The 20029-nt window shown below is 41.0% G+C and overlaps 1 protein-coding gene across 1 annotated transcript in view; it reads right to left on the reverse strand.

The window, feature by feature from the left end:
* Window positions 1–8449: 8449 nt before the first annotated feature.
* Window positions 8450–20029, reverse strand: part of SR1 (signal responsive 1) — a 35487-nt gene continuing 23907 nt past the window's right edge. The window contains exons 8-12 of the mRNA XM_086518134.1: window positions 12465–12992; window positions 11069–11766; window positions 10342–10894; window positions 9714–10016; window positions 8450–9052 (exon numbers count right to left, since the gene is read on the reverse strand). Of these exons, the coding sequence (XP_086374260.1) occupies window positions 8960–9052; window positions 9714–10016; window positions 10342–10894; window positions 11069–11766; window positions 12465–12992 (2175 nt within the window). The 3' untranslated portion in view covers window positions 8450–8959. The remainder of the gene's footprint in view (window positions 9053–9713; window positions 10017–10341; window positions 10895–11068; window positions 11767–12464; window positions 12993–20029) is intronic.

Below are 20029 nucleotides of genomic sequence, written 5' to 3' on the forward strand. Positions count from 1 at the left end.
AAAGCCATCATTATCATCAATTTATACGAAGGAGTCGGAGGTGTCTTGAGACAAGCTGTTTTAAGGATGATCAATCATATCTTTACTAATTCAACCAGTTTTAACCCAAACAATTCTTTCCTACTCTATAAAAAAATGCAGATTTGTTTCTTGGAAGTTACCTTCCGTTTTTGACCAACTATTCCTTTTCTGATTCTTACTCACTCCTTACGTATGCAATGTTAATTTATACAAGAACTTAAACTATTTAAAGACTTAATTGAATAATGGAAAACCCACCTGGAATTGATCGGTCATCTACGCTGCACTGGCGCCTGAAGACTCTCCTTCGTAGGCCTACTACGAGGCGCAACTTCATCGTCGTGTGACGCTCTAGTTCTTTTTAGAGCTCTGCCCTCATCATCAGATGTAGGATTGGCTCTGGTCCTTTTAGGTGCCATAACTTCTTATCCTTATAAAAAGGACGTCTAATCATTAGGTAAATAATCCAAAAGCTAAACTTAACCTTTGTATTCAATTTTACCCAAATCTAGGTTAAATTTATAGTCTTAATTGGTAAATTCTTGACCTAGTAATTTCTTATTTTCTTATATAGGCATGATAACTTTCTCCACAGCTTCCCTAAGGGTTTTCTAAACTATCCTAATTTTCTTATAATTTTGTATATCTTTTTCCTAATTTTTCCATCGAATTTTAAGCTGGGAATCTGCTTATTTTGAGCTTAATATTTCTTCTTTTTTTTTCTCAAAGATTTCATTTTTTCAACTTTATATCATAGTTTTACACTTACTATAATTTTCCTAAAAACTTTTGATCGCAAAGCCTATTTATTTTAATTAATCTTTTGCTAAAAATAGGACTTTTGGTCTCTTATAATTTCCTAAACTCACTAATTAACTATGGTATAATTATCACAAGTAGATAAGAATGTTTGTGACCTCTAGTAATTATCTTCTAAGTTTTCAACTTAATTATTTAATTTACATATTTAATTTTCAGCTAAAATTAGTATAATTTGACTTAGATAAATATCTATACTAGTTTTCTAACCTTGACATAATTATCACGTCCTTTACATCATGTAATATATCTCTGATAAATAGCATGTAATCATATCACATGATTTACTAATTTCTCGCTTTAGTTTTCAGCCAGAATTACTATACTTTGACTTAGATAAATATATATACTACTTTTCTAACCTTGACATAATTATCACAGCCTCTTTATTGTGTAATCTAACTCCGATAAATAGCATGTAATCATATCACATGCTTGACTAATTTTCCCCTTTAATTTACCCTTAGAAATAGTGTTTTTCTATTGAGATAATTAGCTAAACTAATTATCTGTGGTTAAGATAATTATCACGGATTTTTTAAGATGTATTTTACCTCTGTTAATTATATCAAATCTTTTTGGATTAATTTGATAATTTCTCCCTTTAGTTTTCTCTTAAAAACAGTGTAATTCTTCTTATATAATTACAAGAATTACTCAAAAAGTTAAAAGATAATTTTTTTAGCATATTGAAAATCTAATTTAGCTTTGATAATTATCTTATCTTAATCTAAATTTAATTAGTATAATTATCATTAATTTATTATTAAAATGAGTAATTTCAACCCTTATATAATATAATAATTGATTAGATTAGTATTCCTAAGCTTAATCTCAATAATCAGCAGAGAATTTAGAATTAGGAGAGAATTTTAGAGTATAAATAGGTTCAATCTTCAATTAATTAGGAAAATATAAATAGGTTAACATAGTTCTACTAATTAAAAAGGCTTAGTGCTAATTACCGTTGATTAACCAACTAGATCTTTTCTCTCTAGTGATTTCTGCGTAGAGGTCCCTCTAGATGAGAGAGAAATTTCCAAGGCTCCGAGTCTGTTCAAAATGTGAAGCAAGGGGTCTTATTTATAGGTTTCTAGGCACTCACAGGCTGGAAATAGCAGTAACTTGCATCCCAAGGCATCCCTACAGCTCCACAAGCGCCCCCTACTGCCTAATCTAGTCTGGGAAAGTTCATCATTACCCCACACAACCCCCCAGATACACAAAATCGATTTTTTGCTAGTTTGTTGACTTTTAATGATTAAATTTTAGAAATATGTGCAATTTCTAGAACCTTAGGATAAAAAGTCTTTAGCATTAATAATTACTGAAACCATTCAGTTTTACTTAACTAATTAAATTCATAGTATATTCTTTCAGAGCCCGTAACTTTTCCAGATTTTATCGGAATTCAGTTCTGAAAAATTCTAACCATAGTAAAGCTCTGGTTACGGTTCCAAAAATACCAATACTTGCCATAGTTGGATCATTCTACTGTATTTTCTTAACAACCAAGTTAATTTGATCAGGCTTTGTACAATTTCTAAGGTTTCAGAAACTAGAAACCTTACACTCTATGGAGTTTATTGTGGGTTTACCAACCACTGTACGAGGTCATGACTTAGTATGGGTGGTCGTAGACCGGTTAATTAAACTAGGGAAGTTTATTCCAACCAAATCGATGATTAAGACTCCAGAATTAGCCAAGTTATTTGTGGACAACCTATACAAATTGTATGGCTTTCCAAGTAACATTGTCAGTGATCGTGATCCCAAGTTTAACAGTCATTTTTGGAGGGATGTGTTTAAATGATTGGGTACACAACTAAGCCTCAGTACAGCCAATCGTCCAGAAACGGATGGTCAACATGAATGAGTTAACCAAGTGCTAGAGGATATGCTACGTGCATACGTTAGCAACAAACAAACAGACTGAGAAGAATATCTACTTCTTCTTGAGTTTGCTTACAATAGTGCTAAGCATGTCACGACTGGATTTAGTCCTTTCATGCTCATGTATGGTTTTCAACCTAGGTCACGTGTTACGGTGGGGTTGGCAACCGAAAAACTCCAACAGGTTAAGGATTTTCTCCACGACCATATGGATATGCTGAAAATCGCTCGTCAGAACGTCCGACAAGCGCAGGATCAATATAAGAAGTATGCTGATGAGAAACGTCAGCAAGTTACCTTCACGAAAGGGGAAGATGTCTTTTTGCGTGTGCCAGAGTATTCAGAAAGTCTAAAGACTGGGCCTACACCCAAATTATCTCCACGTTATTGTGGGCCATTCAAGATACTCAAGCGAGTTGGTGATAGGGCCTACAAACTTGAGTGAGTTACCTACGCACTCTCGTATCTATCCGGTATTTCATGTAAGTCATTACGTAAACGTTTACATGGGGATGACAATGTTATCGACCATCAGATATTGGTTGATTTCACTGAACCTCCCACTCAACCGCATGAACCTGAACGCATTTTAGATTTTCGTGACCTCTGTACTCGTCATCATGTACGTAGTCAAGCTTTAGTCAAGTGGAAAGATCAACCATAGGAAGGTGCCACTTGGGAAAACATTAGTGTTCTTAAGAAGAAATTCCCCACTTTTGTTTTTGAGGACGAAAAGGCTTCTCCAAGGGGGGAGTAATGTCAGGCCAAGGGCCAAACCGCGGGGTCACGGACTCGACCAAGGGCCGGCTGCCAATGGGAAGGGGTTCAAAAGAGGCAAGAGCCTATAAAATGGGAGGTTGGGCGGATGAACCGTCATGTGGCAGTCTCGTGGTTTGAGACTCGCCTAGTGGGAGACAAGGAGAGGGAGGGAGAGAGAGAGAGAGAGAGAGAGAGAGAGAGAGAGAGAGAGTATTTAGTAGTGTAGTTGAGCATAGAGAAGATGCAATCAAAATGTAAACAAAATAGTTAACTCCGTGCAACCAAATGGGAATGAACAAAAAAACCATGAAGTTTTGCATATGAAAAAAGTGCCATTGCCTTGAGTGTGATTTATGGTACATTTCTTCTATATTTGGTCACCTGACAAAAGAAAGATTTTGGTAAATCGAGACATGCATTATTATTACGATTTTTAAGCAGTTAAATTCCAGGTTTTAAAATTGCAAAAATTTGAGATAGAAATAAGAAAAACCGAAGCTACCGCTAGGGTAGCCCACCATCCATAGGTTAGACAACATTCCCTCTTTAGCGCTAAAAAGACCAAATATGAATTTAAACTTTTCCTAATGATTCACAAACACTGACGTTATGCTCAATCGGTGTGCATTCCAATTAGAGTATATTCCAACCACTATGAGTTGTTAACGTACAAATTTTGTCAATGGTAGTCATACAACAAGTGGAAGAAAAAGTCTTAACAAATTAATGCCTCTCTCTTCAACATAGCATTTTGCCATAAGCGTAGATTTATAATGATCAATGCTACCACCTACCTTATATTTCAACTCAAACCCCACTTAGTACCAATGAGACCCTTTGCCAAGAGCCTACTCTTAATAAGGATCAATGACATTCTTCATAATAACATTGTACTTAGTTGGCACAGTAACTAACTGATGTTTTAATGTTGTGCCTTATCAAACAAAACAAGCTCCTCCTCATCACGCATACCCAAAACAACCAAACATATCAATCTATTCCAAAAAAGGCATGCTAAAACTCAAAAGAGCATGACTTGGACATACTTCCAACTTGCTTCGCTTCAACCCTTTCCTCATCAAGTAACTACTTCACCTAAATCTGTTTGAGTAATAGGATGATCGATGACACCATTTGAAACCTAAAAAGGTGGATTTTTTGGCTCCTAATTCTCTACTTGTGATTGTTTTCCAGCATGTAAAAGACACAATATTATTTCATACATATCCACTGGCTAACACTTGTGTCATTGATGCATAACAACAATGGTCACACAACATCTACCACAACACTATATCTCCAAAAATAAGATTCCTTTCTTTGGTATATTGAGAAAACATGTAACATTTTCTCTCATCACCATAACCAATCAAAAGCATTTGAATCTTTAGCATGCAATTTTCTATATTGTTGCTTATGCACTAAAGCTTATGCTAAACTATCAATCTCGTGCAAATGATAATAGAAGGCTTCTTGCCATACCAAGGTCTATACGAAGTGATAGATTGCAAGGCTTTAGACACATGTTAAGTATATATGAAACACAGATGGCGACATCAAGCAAAAACACATGTAGCAAAGCTAGTCTCTTTTTTACCAAATATAATGCCATCTCCATAAGTGACTTATATTTCCTCTTTGCAACACCATTTTGTTAAGGGGTATAGAGCCCATACATTGGTTCTTTATTTTTAAAGTGCATTCAAATGTTTAGCCATACTCTCTCCCTCTCTAAGCCTAAATGAACTGTGCCCATAGTACAATTTTCATATATATTATCAACCATTAATATTTTTTCTTGAGGCACATAAACACTTATTACTTTACCTCAAGCAAATACACCAATGCCTAATTTGAGTTTCATAAATGAAAGTCATAAAATATGCATGCTTTCCATAAAAGGGGGGTAGGTATGAGACCACCTACATCACTATGGACAATTTTTATACGTAGAGATACACAACGACAAAACTATTAGCAACAAAGAATGCATACAAAGGAGACAAGAAAGCTGATCCACATAGATTGGCTCCAATCTGCACCCATGCATGAGCGAGCTCCTTTGTTATGTATGTATTTAATTTTATTAGTGAACTCAAAAAACATGCTCAAAGAAAGGTACATTCTACTTCAAGAAGAAAGTCAACCAATTCATGTAAAGTAGAGATTCCAAAGACTAAGGGGGTTTCCTACAAACTAATAGATAAATGGGAGCTAGATAGACTAATCTGTTTAGTGTAGAAATAGAGGCCACCTAAAGTGAATTTCACACACATCAATCACTTAGTAGATCACATTTCACACCAACAACATATCCAAAATGGATTGAAAATAAAAAACATTATTTAATTCACATTTTCGTAACAAGAAGCTACAATACGTCAGTAGCTCAAGCTAAACCATCCTTTTGAAACTTAGAATGCTCCACTTTACCCAAATTGTAGCCTTCACATACTAATGTTTAGATGGTGGTCTAACATTTTTTAAGGTTGCCATAATTTGACACCTTACAGTACTTAGCTTCATCTTGCCTTTGTCATTAGACTTTTGAGACTTATTTCTCTTTGTGGAATGAGAAACATTGGGGTGGCAAGTTTATCCCTCCTCCGTTAAACAAAGTCAAAGGCTTGATCAATGGCATGCAACATAGCCATGTTTTTTTCTCAATTGATCCTTCTATAATAGCATAAAGTATAATATATCAATCTTGATAGCATCATATACATTCTTAGTCACAAGCGTGTACCCTAAGAAAAATTTTGATACACCTTTGGTAATGCATCAAAAACATTTTGCATGAGGAAGTTATTAAGATCGACCTTGCCAAAAGAATCAATCAACTAGTCCTTTTAATATTTAATAAAAAAATATCTATTTTATTCTCTCTTGCATAATCTTCAATTCTAACTACTTACGCAAATAAGCATTTTTTGTCTCATTACAACCTGCACACAAATAATTATGTTTGTTAATCAACTTGCACATTCTACCATTCCAACAAGCTTGCTTAGCAATAAGCAAAACGACATTAGAATCAGAATAGTTAGAACATGCAACCTCAATAGACCTTGTATCATCAGAAGTACATCAAGGTCATCCACAATCATCGAGATTGCATTTGCAACCAACATGTGTCGCATCTTCCATGCAACTTTTAGCCATGGCCAATGATTGCCTCCTTGTAAATAGTGTCTCCAAAAGTAAGGGTAAGTTTTCAATAACAAGGTGAGCAAAACGTGCACATAACTCAGAGAATTTGAGCGGCCAAAAGAAATGTTATTTTGAGCATGGGCATTATTTTGGATACGAAAAGACAGATGTTTTGCTTTGGTTGCTCAAAAAGGAGAATTAAGCCAAGTTAAACATGTTAAGGTAGGTTACACATCTCTCAAATGGGTGCCCGTTGAGAGCAAGACAGGTCATTTGAAAGTGTCGATGAGGGAGTAGTATGCGTTGCTATGCACAACTATGTTGAATACAATGAAAAGAGAAGGATCTATACTGGAAAGAAACCTAGGCTTAGTGTGTTTCCACCTACAAATTTTGAACTTTACCTTCAAGTTCCAAATTTGAAGGTGAAAAAAAAAAATGCAACCTTTAGAAAAGCTTAGTGTAAATGCCCTCTATAGCTTTCCGTGGGCCTTGCAAGTTATGATTGGATAAGACCAATGGCTATGATTGGATAAGACGAATGACTGGATTTGAGCAACCATTTCCCTCCATCCAAATGGTCCATGGATTTTGCACCTAGCTTGCTATGAGCTTGACTACGGTGTGCAATTGAAATTTGAGGTGTATGTAGATGAGCACCCATTCCCTACCTAAGCTATGCAATCTTGTATTGTTAATTGGAATAGCAGACGAAAGGGTGGTGTGTGACTAGTTTAACTAAAGATTGAGCTCAGATCATCTTCCCTTGGTCAAAATAAGAATTGACTGCACATTGATAAATTATAGTGTATTAAGATATCTCCTTTTATAAGGCCTGCACCACCTTTTTGTAAGATCCAACCAGCTTAATAAACTATATTTTGCATGCTTTTGGCATTTAGGGTGGATGACCTTGCCCAGAAGGACGTGTGGTTGAATCAAAGTGGCAAAGAGGACCGCAACTGTCCCTAGCACTTGTCTATGGGTCTTTCAATTTTCCGATAGTGTAGACTTATGTTTCATATTTGCAATGTCTCTATATAGACTTGCTTTTACTCCTTCCAATTTCTCTATGTCCAAGCTTCAACCATAACCGCATGCTTTTCCATTTATTATTTTGTCTCGTTTATTTCAAGATTGTAGAGATCTTATGGAGATATGATGTGGCCTTTTATGATGTGCTCATCCCTTCTCTAATAGATCTCTACCATTTAGAGGGATGAAAAGCCCATGAAATACGTAACAAATGAAAAGGCTGATGGTTTGAGCTTGAAGGTTGACCTTAGTGAAGAGGTGTTGGAAAGATCTCTTTAACTTATCTTCAAAAAGGTGGAAATGCAGAGTAGACAACTTTGAAAAATTAGGAAACCCCTGAAATACATAAATAGCAAATGGAAAAGCTTCTTAATGGTTGTACATTACGAGTCAAGAAATTGGAACAGAGATGTGAACCTTTCATCATACCTTTATTTTGAGAGAATTTTCTCTACAAGTATCTGAAGGACAGGTAGATTGACCGAAAGTACATATGGCAACATTCTCTCCTCATTCCAGTTCCCCTTGTTGTTGGTTACCCCACTGTCTTTCAAAATTTTGAGCCAAAGCTCCTCGTGATATGCTTGCAAAGCCTCGGCAAGAGTAAGCCCGCAATCACGTGCAGCCACCACATGATGCTTCCTCAAGGGGGTTGACATGCCTCACAAATTTGTAACAACGATAATAAGTAAAATAGTTATGAGTACAAGACGCCCACCCTGCTTCAAGCAGATTGCTCCCAATCATAAACCTTGCAAAAAACGACACTCTCTTGAACAACCAATCAATCAATTATCTCAGAGCCCTTGTAACCAGATAGTTAACACAACAAAGTCCTGATAAGGAGCTATTACAAAACTTTGCACAAGTGGCTTGTTTACACTGCATGTTGTACAAAGGAAGAGATTCCAAGAAAAGCAGCAAGCTTCACCCATGAGATAAAAACTCCTTATGGGCTCTTTGCCCTCCACTGCCCTTAAATCTGTATGTCCTGTCTGAATCAACTGTAGTAAGAAGGGAAATAGCATGGGCTATCCAGCTTCCCTTGTGATATGATTAGAGTATATTTAGGTTGTTTGCGTGAGACCCCAGTGAATCCAGCAAAGCTTGAGAGCGGTACAGCTAGAGGGGGAGAACCAAAAGAACAAGTAGCTTTCGACCACTTATACAAACAGCCTAGTTTCTACTATAATACATCTGCCTGTAGGACACATTGAGACACAGAGAGCAAATGGTTAGTAGTGTGTAAACGACTCCGCTTCAATTTTTGATTGGCACACAGCTATTGATACGCTGACATAGCAGAATCTTCCGAGTATCCTTGTTCTTTGTCCTCGGTGATGAGAGGCGTATCATAATTCCCTTCGAAGTGAACCTGTGCAGGAAAAACAAAACATGGTCTCAAAATAAAAAAAACATTCAGAAATGGTTCAGATGCAATGAAACTTTGTAAGGGCGGGTCATGTGGTGCATTGTTCGCCTTTGCAAAGTTTTTTTTCCATCCGACACCATCTCATCGGTCACTTCATGACTTCTTAAACAGTTTTCAGCTTGAAAAAACATTAGAAACCACAGAAAGGACTTTCAACAAAGGAACTCTAAAGGACTTGCATGAAAAATACAGATTGATAAATGGCATCCATGTGAATGCTCAAATATGGCGCAAACAGGAAAATCACACAGCCATCAATTATGGGGTCAAATCATTAGAAACTACAGAAAGGACTTTCAACAAAGGAACTCTAAAGGACTTGCATGAAAAATGCAGATGATCCATGGCATCCATGTGAATGCTCAAATATGGCACAAACAGGAAAATCACACAATGGTACTCAAGTGCAGAATTTGCTCCAAATTTGATCCCATACTCGATGGCTGTGTGATTTCCCTGTTTGCGCCATATTTGAGCATTCACGAGGATGCCATGGATCATTCTGCAGTTTTCATGCAAGTCCTTTAGAGTTTCTTTGTTGAAAGTCCTTTCTTTGGTTTCTAATGATTTGACCCCATACTTGATGACAATGTCAAGAAATCACCTTTGCCTTCTGGTAGCCGTCAAGTAACCTGCGGTACTGCTCTTGGGCCTCAGGAGATCTGACCATAGACTGAACTCTTGCAAGGGCCTTCTCCAATCCTGCCTCGATTTGTTTTCTTCCCGCCTTCAAAAAGTCATCGTCTGCAACGCTTTCACCTTGCACATTGACAGTCAACGCGACTGATTCGAAACCACGTAAACCTCTGCGTTTTCTCCTCCACCTTAAGATTGCCTTCTCGACAATACTGACTGACCAAATGATTTTCTTGTACTGCTTCCGGACTTGATGTCCTCTAAAATGAGCCTGGTAATAACAAGTATCAACATCATTTAACTGTCCATTCTCCTTCCATACTTGTGAGCCTAAAGCACAGAACTACATGTTATATCAAGCTAGAGAAAAGGGCAGGCATGCATGCTTTCTTTTTTGGGTGGCATGCATGCTGAGATGTCTGTTGCTTGGGTATGCATATGCATGCAGTTCGGTCGCCTTTCTTCGTGATTATAAAGAACAATTACAAGATTGAGTCCAGAGTTGAAGCACACAATGTACATCAGAATACAAAGGAAAAATCCACATTCATGGTGCATGTACACCTGACCTAAACAATTATCACTACATTTTTTACCTGAATCTTAACAACATTCTGACGAAATAGTAGGAAGTTCCGTCGCCCTTTCCATCCACGAAAGTTCTGCTGTATGCGGACAGCAGCAGCAACATGAGCAAGCTCATCTTCATAAATTGAAGGACCCCTCTTTAACTTTTGAGCAGCCACGATGTACTGAGCCTCTTCATTAGAGATGCCATATTCATCCTCTTCAAGTTGATATGACCCCTGCTTCTTTCGGAATGATTCCACACGGAACTCTGACTGGATACGAGCGGCTGCTTGAGTAGCATTTCGCACGGCCGCAAGTGTATCCTGCACAATGCTTCTTTTTGATGGAGATTCTACTGCCTCAGTACTAGCCGTTAAACTTTCCGTAACTTTCGATTTCAGAGTTAGTGAGAAGAGGTGGCTTGTAAGCGATGACTCTGCGAGGTAGCCAGCAATCCCTTTGTGCTGCTCAGCAGAGGCCAAATCGGCTGGTGTTTGTCCTCCAGGAAATGCACTGGTAGGATCAGTCTTTGCTCCTGGAGCCGCGCCTTTAGCCATAAGTGCTACAACCATTGCTTCCCTGCAGGACCAAAACAAAGGAGCATTCAAACCGTCGATAAACGCGCACACACGCACACATGCCCCACACGCTACACATATTCTGGAGGCATGCACGCGTACCGTAAATATATATGCATGCATACAGGCCAAAAAACGATAAAGAGCATTCTGTGGGGCATCTGCAGAAATGTACCTGCCACAATGAGCAGCCCAATGAAGAGCAGTCCACCCACGGGAGTCCCGGAAATTAATGTTCACACCAGCAGCTATTGTTGGAGTAATAATCCAAGTATAACCAAGTGCAGCCCCCATGTGCAGAACTCCTAAACCATTATCGTCCCAAACAGCCGCACCTTTACCTCCATCTAGAATCTTCTGTAAAAGCCAAATTTGCAGCTTCTCTTTCAGCAGTTTTTGAACAAAATGCTCTTTGAGACTTGTCCCAAGACATCCTGATTCAGTGAGCTGGTCTTCCATCTCTTCCCATTCGTCAAACAACCCCAAAGAGCTCAATTCAGACGATACGTCTCTATTCAGTCGATCTAGAAGTAAGCTCTTTGATGTTGACAGTACTGATACATTAGATAGCATTTTTGCAAGGCGAATCTGAAAGAGCATATCTTTCTTGCTGGAAGGAGCAACTTCAAGTGCCTGAGCAAAAGAGGGCTTGCACTCTGCATGGAACTCAAATTCTTTGATTTCACTACAGGCAATCTTATTGCCTCGAGTAACACAAAAGGGCGTCTTTCCTGGTGGATGAGTAGGTGCATTGCACCTCAAAACCCCAGGCTGTACAAGCTCTGCTGGAACCTCAACATCCCCAAACATACAACCCCATTTGATTTGAGTAGGGTCTTCCACCATGTCTCCAAACTTTCCGCTCACAAGAACCTGCAGAAACAAGGCTGCTATTTGACATGTCTTATACTAAGGAGAAAGGGAAGCAGCAATCCCTAGTATGTTTCTAGAAGGCCTAATCACAAACACCCCACAGTTAAGACATCAAAACTGCTCAAGTAATCATTGGTCGCAAAACAGTCAAACACCATGCAATGAGAGAAAAACTTGATTTGTTTCCATCACAAGCTTACAAAATTTGGTAGTAATCATCCTCTTCCCAACTACTGACAGTTACCCATAAACTCCAAGTCGTTATAAAGATTGCAATGCTCAAAGAAAAAAGTTGTCAAACAAATACAGTCGACTTACGGTGTAACACAAAGGTTTGATTGCCCCATAACAAACTAGATTACATTACATAAGACTTACAAAAACTTGTGCACTATAGGCCATATTATGCAAGTAACTAAGCACATGGGACCAAGGGATTCATTTGCATTAGTTTTCACATGGATCATGGTTGGCTTTAAATCCTTAAGAGTGTCTACAAAATTTGGCTAAGATATCTTTCTGCTACAAGAGGAAATGACTCTCTGACTACTCCCTCAGGCAAAGATATTCAGGGAAAGTGACAAACAACAAAAGAAAGCATCAAAAAGGTAACCAAGAATCCAATGTTACACATTTAAAAACTGTCAAAAGAAAAGTAAGTCTAATAGGTGCATTTCCAGAAAAAATAGAGCGACTACCTTGGTATTGGTACTAGAAAGTGTATTGTTAGGTGAGAAATCTGTAATGGAAAAGCCGATTTCATGCGGAACAGAGGAAATTGCTCCAACATCCAGTTGCATCTGCTGTGTCAGACCAGGGGCTTCTTCTGCAAGTGCACTAGCCCAATAAGTCGAGTCAGATGACAAGGGCAATATTACATCCCCTCCAATGTCTTGGCCCATCCACCTTCCAAAACTTTCAAACTTTTTAAAAGCATCTTGATCTTCATGCTGTGTTGGAATATCTGCTTGAAAGTCTCTAAAGACGCTTGAATAAGTATGGATTAGAGGGGAATCCTTGATATCCGCACCACCTCCTGCTGTATCAAACCTGCCAGCATTATTCTCTGTGATCAAGTTGTCATTGAATGTCTGAGGAAAGACTTGCTGGGATCGTTGGGAATCATTCATCAAACTGTTATCAAATCCATCAAGAAGATCACCCTGAACAGACCCATTACCAGCTAGCTGGTCCAAAACTACACTCCAAGGTGTGGCATTGACCACCTGAAAAAATAGACGAAAAATGTGTGAGCACAGAACTCCATACAAAGAGCCCTTTTCCTCCTGCTTCCTCTCACTCGCATGCTTTCTGTTCTTTCAACTTAAGAGTCACTGTTCCTCCTACCCGTTAAGCACTGTTCCTACTGCTCCCTCTTACCCTATAGTCACTGTTCCTACTGCTCCCTCTTACCCTATAGTCACTGTTTGCCGTTTCCCCGCTGCCCCCCACACACACACACACAGCTGCAGCCTCAACACATACACACACATGCACACAAACACATCCTACGCACACACAAGCACTTTCTTTTCTTTTCTTTTTTTGCCAGGAAAAGTGGCTGTCTACTGTGTACAACAGAGACCTCTAGAGATGCTCAATGAATGGCCTCTCACCCAGAGGGTATACAAAAGAGGGATAACAATGTGAGGGATATGTAGATATCAAGCTGGCCTGTATGAGAAATGCAAAATGAACCACTAGGGAGCTGAAGTATCCCACTGGCTGCGAAGAGTATGTAGCAGCTCAGTCCAAATGACTGTCAAAGTGGTGGATGTAGGAGAAGACTTTGAGCCCAGAATGTGAGCACAACGAGCCTTCCACATGGTCCATAGAGTGATGTTGCAGATCATAGTAAAAACTGTAATCTTCTGTAGCATGGCCGGCCGCCGGTCAATATCCTTATGAAGTAAGCATGAAGACTGACTCGTTATTTATGATGGGATGGCCAAGTGGCCAGATTTGAGAGGTCTCACATATATCCCACCATCAATCTCAGAGGGAGGCAGCAAAATGGACTTGTCACAGATTGCTGACGTGTCAAGCACTGAAGAATGGAGCCAACTTGCAGATCAGGCTGAAGGACCTAAACCCTAAGAAGAACAAGCAACAACAGAAGAAGGCGTCCTACCAACTTATGGGACCCCGTCCGATGGGGCCCAAGTGACATAAAGGATTAAAATAAAGCAGGACCCACACACACACAAAGAAGGATTTGCGTAGCCGCTGATGACGTGGCAGTTTTGCGGATTTTCCATTGACAGTGCTGACGTGGCAGATTTTCGCAAAACGCATTGACAATGCTGACATGGCAGTTGTACGGATTTCCGCAAATCGCGCTGGCAGATTTTGGCACTTTTTGGACTAGTTGCTGAGTCTAAAGCTTTTCACTGTAACTGCTTTTCAGGCCAAGGGCCTTTAAATATGAGGTTAGTGCTCATTCTCTGGCATGCTTCTTGGAGAAGGTGCAGAGTCTGGAGTACTGGCTTGTACTGTGTTGATGCAATATAAAGAAATACGAAAAGGGGCGCCAAGGTTTGGGGCCAATACTCTCTAGGGTGGAATCCCGCCACTCCGTGTCGCGTGTCGTCTCTCTCTCTCTCTCAGTTCAGTTGTATTGAAGTGCTAAAAGTCTGTTCAGTATGTTCTTTTCTATAGGCACGTGGTGCCCATCTTGTGACAGGACTACATTCTTGGATCTAGGGAGGTGGCACCTCTGATCACATCACTCATTATTCCTCCCTACCCATCAGTGCTTATCACACTTACCTCTCACTTTCAGTTGAAAAACACACCCCCACCATGCATACCACCCCCGTGTATATTTCTCACAAGATATGTCTGATATCCATGCTCGGCAGATGCAGGCTACGCAACAGCATTTTGACACTCGGAACTTCCAACTTCATGGTGGACACAGATTGAGAGACCACAATTTGTGATGACCCCTCGCGTCATTTGCACCAAACCCTCCATCCACACGACATTATCAGCAGAGCTGACCACATCTCTATCAAGCAATATATATCATCCAGAGATTGAGGGAGCTACAGAACGGGGGGATTTTCCAAATTTGGTTCAGTAGGCCACTTGTGGCCCTTTTGGTGGGGACCCTATTTTTTTTAAGAGTTCTCCCACATTTATAGGTTGTCAGATTTTTAGATCTAGGTTGAGCAACTTTTGGTGGTGGTGGTGGTTTTTTTTTTTTTTTTTTTTTTTGGGGGGGGGGGGGGGGGGGTCCCTAGTGCAAAGCCTTGTATTCTCTTGTTTGTTGTCCCACAGGGCATGTCCACACTCTCTCCATCTTCTCTCTCTATCGTTTTTCTCTCTCCTTATCTCCTCTCCCTCTCTCCCGCATGTTCCCTTGTCACCACACATTTCACTACACTTTCACATGGTATCAGAGACTAGGCCTGACGCCGCCTAGTGGATCCGGAGCACGAGAAAGAGCACATGTGGGCTACGTTTGTCAGCCAACAATAGGGAGCTCCTGTGCATTTTCGTTGCAAGGGCTCCCTTGGACCAACGTTTTTGCATGAAGAGGGGCCTACGTTTTTGTCGCGGAGGGAGCATTTTTGCATCGAGGGGAAGCTTGAGACCACAAAGGAGGGATGGATGGAAGTATTAAGGAAGAATATCAAGAAAAAGGCCAAGTAGAAGCCCACAAGAAGAGAGTTTACTAGTGCAAACCACCATAGAAGAGGAGAACATCCGAATTGAGCACCAGCACCAATGAGGGAAAAGACTCCACCCCCAAAGGAGATGGGAAAGAATTATGCACCAAACTAGGAAACTAAGAAGGAGAGCCCCTCCCCTTTGCCAAAGCTTGGAGAGTCGGCAAAGACCTCACCAAACAAAGAGCCCTCAGCTTACAATTTGCTACCAACGAAGCTAGAGCCACTTTCATTCGCGAGGGGGTGATCCAATGTGGGCTCATGCGCCCCCCAATCTACCTAGATGACGACCTCATGGAGATGCAAATTGAGCATACGCGTGCATGCATGCCTAAAGTACGCCAAGCACACAAAGAGGGGAAGAGGGCAACTATCGAGACAGTCATGTCATCATCGATGGGGACGATGTTGCTAAATTGGCTTTATTTGACATAAAAATAATTCTAAATGAATTATTGAATTTATAAGTGAGAGGGTTTTCTCGCTTGGAACACCAGGAAAAATAATTCTAAATGAATTATTGGAATTTTAAGTGAGGGTTTTTCTCACTGGAGACATCCGAGTACAGAGTATTCCTAGTGCGTCATTGAAAGTAACGATGGGAGCACTGAGAACGGGAATATCTATAAGGCCACCAGGAACGGGTACTTCTGATGCGTCACATCGGATGGGTGACAGCGAGCATCGGAAAGAAGTATTCGACCATCCGTGAACGGTAATCTCTGATGCGTCATACGATGGGTGACATAGAGCATCGTGAAGGGGATTGTACCGTAAGTTCGATAGGAAAGGACTAGGTGATGGGTATTCCTGATGCGTCACAAGGTGGGTGATGGGTGCATCGGAAAGAGGATATCCATAGTCGAGAGGAAATCCGAACTGGAAAGAGGAATACGCATAAAGACGCAAGCACAAGAATAAAGATGGGTTCTGAGAAGCTTTCCTTAAAAAGCGGAAAATTTGAACGAGTTTTCCGGAAAGAGCAAACGCTTTCCCGCGAGGAATCTATGTCTACATTGCATTTGTGCATGTGGTTGCATCCAGAGACGCCTGGGAAGTGTTGTGAAAGGCATTGTTTTTTAACTTATAAGGTTTTATTGAGTTTTTTGGCAGGTTCGGACCAATTTTAAAATATGCCGGCCGTCCACTTAATAAGTGGGCAACCACTTAGAAAGTAAAGCAACAAAACCAGCCAGCGAATTCTCTCTCTCTATTTCGGGTAGAACAGCAAGAAAAAAAAAAAACGGCCACGATCTCTATGAGAGCAGCTATTCGTGCCGTGGCCAAGGAGCTATAAAAGCACCACATGCCCTCACTGAAGGAGGGTTACCAACGTCAGCAAGAGAAGACTCTGCCGCCAGATAACGCAAGAGATCGCGAGACTACGAAGCACGGAAGTCGCTTTTCCCGCAAAAGAGCAACAGGTATCTATTGTGGATTCGCCATACGAATTGTTGTCGCGTGTTTGCGTGTGTTTTCAAGTACTTTATCCGAAGGAGAAGTGAGAAGGTTTCGGCCTACGCTTGGGAGTTCCGGGAACGGAATTCGGAAATTGTCTGCGGAGTCTCGACTCCGAGTACAGACGGAAAAAGGATTGAGAGCTCGTCTCTCGGATTTCCCTTACGAGAAGGAACGACCATCGAGTCAGAGAATTAGAATGGAGGGGTTTTCTCCGGTTGTTGTGCTTGTAAAAAGATTCTCCCTAATAAAGGATTCTCTTTAAGAGGAGGGACCAGCCCATCTTCTAGTCCCCAGTACTGTGTCAATCTTCTCACTCTCTCTCTCTCTCTATTTATTTCTCTCTATATCCTTTGGCTTCAGTATTAAGTGATAAATTCTATTTATCCGAGTATATTTTATATTGTTATGCGCTCCCGTTTGTGATAGACGAGGCCGTTGCATAGAGACTCATTGTCACAAACTGATGACGTGTCAAAGCCTTGAAGAAGGGAGCCAACTTTCGATGTGGGCCGACGGGCCTAAACCCTAAGTGAAGAGGCAAAGCAGGAGGAAATAAAGCAAGGCTCACACACACACACACACACACACACACACACACACACACACACACACACACACAAGAACTTGCGAAGCAGGTTGATGACGTGGCAGATTTTCGATAGTCACATGACATGGTAGAACTGTACGGATTTCCGCTTTTTTACGTTGGCGGTGCAGACGTGGCAGGACTGTACGGATTTTCGTAAATTAAGCTAGTAGCTTTTTGGCTTTGCTTTTGGACCAGATGCTTTTGAGTTTGAAGGCTTTTCACTATAATTGCTTTTTAGGCCAAGGGCCTTTAAATATGAGGTTAGGGCTCATTCTCTGGCATGCTTCCTGGAGAAGGTACAGAGTCTGGAGTATCGGCTTGTACTGTGTTAAGGCAATATAAAGAAATACCGAAAGGGGCGCCAAGGTTTGGGGCCAATACTCTCTGGGGTGGAATTCCGCCACTTCGTGTCGCGTGTCGTCTCTCTCTTTCAATTCAATTGTTATTGAAGTGCTAAAAGTCTGTTCAGTTTGATCTTTTCTATTGGCACGTGGTGCCCGTCTTGTGACACTCATTGCCTACGAGACACTATGAGGAGATACACCTTGCAATTTGGAACTACATTGGAGCACTATGGACATTGTCACGTGACACATCCAACCCTATGTGTCCGTGGACAAGCTACCGCACGACAAGGGTTCAGTTAGTCCAGAAGTGATCTAGCACTTTTGTGAGTCTATTCGTAGACCATGCATGCCCAATCACTTAGTGTAGATGCATATCCTCTGGTTGTACACTGCATGATCATAAGCATTCCGTGAGAATCCATCAAGGAATTTTCCAGTGCATTTAGCCTATTTTCCCTATTTTTGACATTTTTCGCTTATTATTTTTAAGTGACTTTTGTTGGAAAGTAGGTAGCGCAAATTGAGTAAGTTTGTATATAAGCAAACCTAGATTAGCACTAAATGGCAGAAGAGGCAACACGAACCAAGCTCAGCAAGCAACTTCTCAACAAGACCCCTTGGCGGTTTCCCCCTCCAAGCAAGAAGAACCATCAGCATTCCCTAGCGTTTTTGAAGGAGCATCAGCCTGGCGTTTTTGCATCCAGATACCATCGCCTGAACCCCCATCATATAGCGTTTTTGCAGAGCCTTGCCTAGCGTTTTGCATCAGCCACCATCACCAATAGAGACCCAACATACCTAGCGTTTTTGCATCTTCCAGCGTTTGTAGATTCCAACCTTCACAAGCATTTAGCCCTGGCGATTTTCAGCAGTAGAAAGACCTGCAAATTCAGCCTCAAAGAGTAGCAGATTCAGCCAGAAAGACCATCAGTTTTCAGCCCTTAAGAACCTCAGTTTTCAGCCCTAAACCTGCAGATTTTCAGCGTCAAAGACCTACAGAAACAGTCCCAGAATCAGCGTTTTTGGACTAGTCGCAGATTTCAGCCCATAGCGTTTTTGGACAGCAGATACACAGTTACAGATTTCAGCCCTTAGGTCGGTGTCGTCATCCCCGTCGTCATCGCCGACATAGCCTAGACTTGCATCAGTCACGTGCATTCAGTTTGTACCAGTTTGTGCAATTATAAGTAGGCCACTCTCGTCGACGAGAGTGGGGCCTTCGGAGAAAGGTTTGACAACGTCTTTGGTGTCGTATCTCTCTTCTCTCTCTATCTCTCAGTTTCATACACTTGCACGCACAGTGTCCATTCACTTTGTTTGTGATCATAGCACTCTCTCATTAAGAACGGAAGGCTCTCCCTTCCATAAAAACAAAAGTAACCCTTGAGCACAGTTCGGAGCACTCATCTTGAGCAAAGCGCAAACATTCATTCCGTTGCACCTAACATTGGTATCAGAGCTTTGACAGTGTTCTGTATCACTCAAGGAAAGAACCACAAGAATCACAAGGATTTTTTTTTTCTTGTTGAGGTCGCACGAACCCAAGTTCGCTTGGGCGTGTTGATTCCTAATCGTGGTTTGAAGAGTGGCAGGAATCCCAAGAAAGAAGGGCTTGTCCACCCTCCCCTTGTGTCTCTTTTCACTCATTGAGAGCGGACCGTGCACTTAGCGGACGGCCAACCGACGTGAGGTGGGAAAAAGCAACCTTGGTGTGAGCGCAAGGCTGCCAAGGGGTGCGCCCGCGAAAAGGAGTAGAACATGGGTGAAGAAAAGATCCTTCTCAAACACAGATTGCAAGCGAAAGAAAACCTCAAGAACCTCAAGACCCTCAAGAACCCAAGTTCCTCGTGAACTTAAGAACCACAAGAACCCACGACTTCAGAATGGTCATCACTCGAAGCGGAATGGATACTTCGCTTGGAGGTGGTGAGCATGAGAGAGGCGAAGAAGAATTTTCCCCACCAGGAGGTTTTTCCGACCCTCCCCCTTCCCCATCTACGTTAAGGATTGCGCTAACTCCTATGGAGGAGTTGGACCAAGAGAGAGAAGCAGAAAGAAAGGCCTACGAAGAAGAAATGGCAGCCATAGAGCGTCAGTATGACTTGGAAGAAAAAGAAAGTCAAGCAAGATTTGATCGCGAGAACAAAGCAAGAATGCAAGAGATGTTGCGACTCTTTTCTCAAGTGCAAACA

The sequence above is a fragment of the Adiantum capillus-veneris genome, chromosome 8 (assembly GCF_014529385.1).
Source record: "Adiantum capillus-veneris isolate H3 chromosome 8, ASM1452938v2, whole genome shotgun sequence".
Lineage (NCBI taxonomy): Eukaryota > Viridiplantae > Streptophyta > Polypodiopsida > Polypodiales > Pteridaceae > Adiantum > Adiantum capillus-veneris.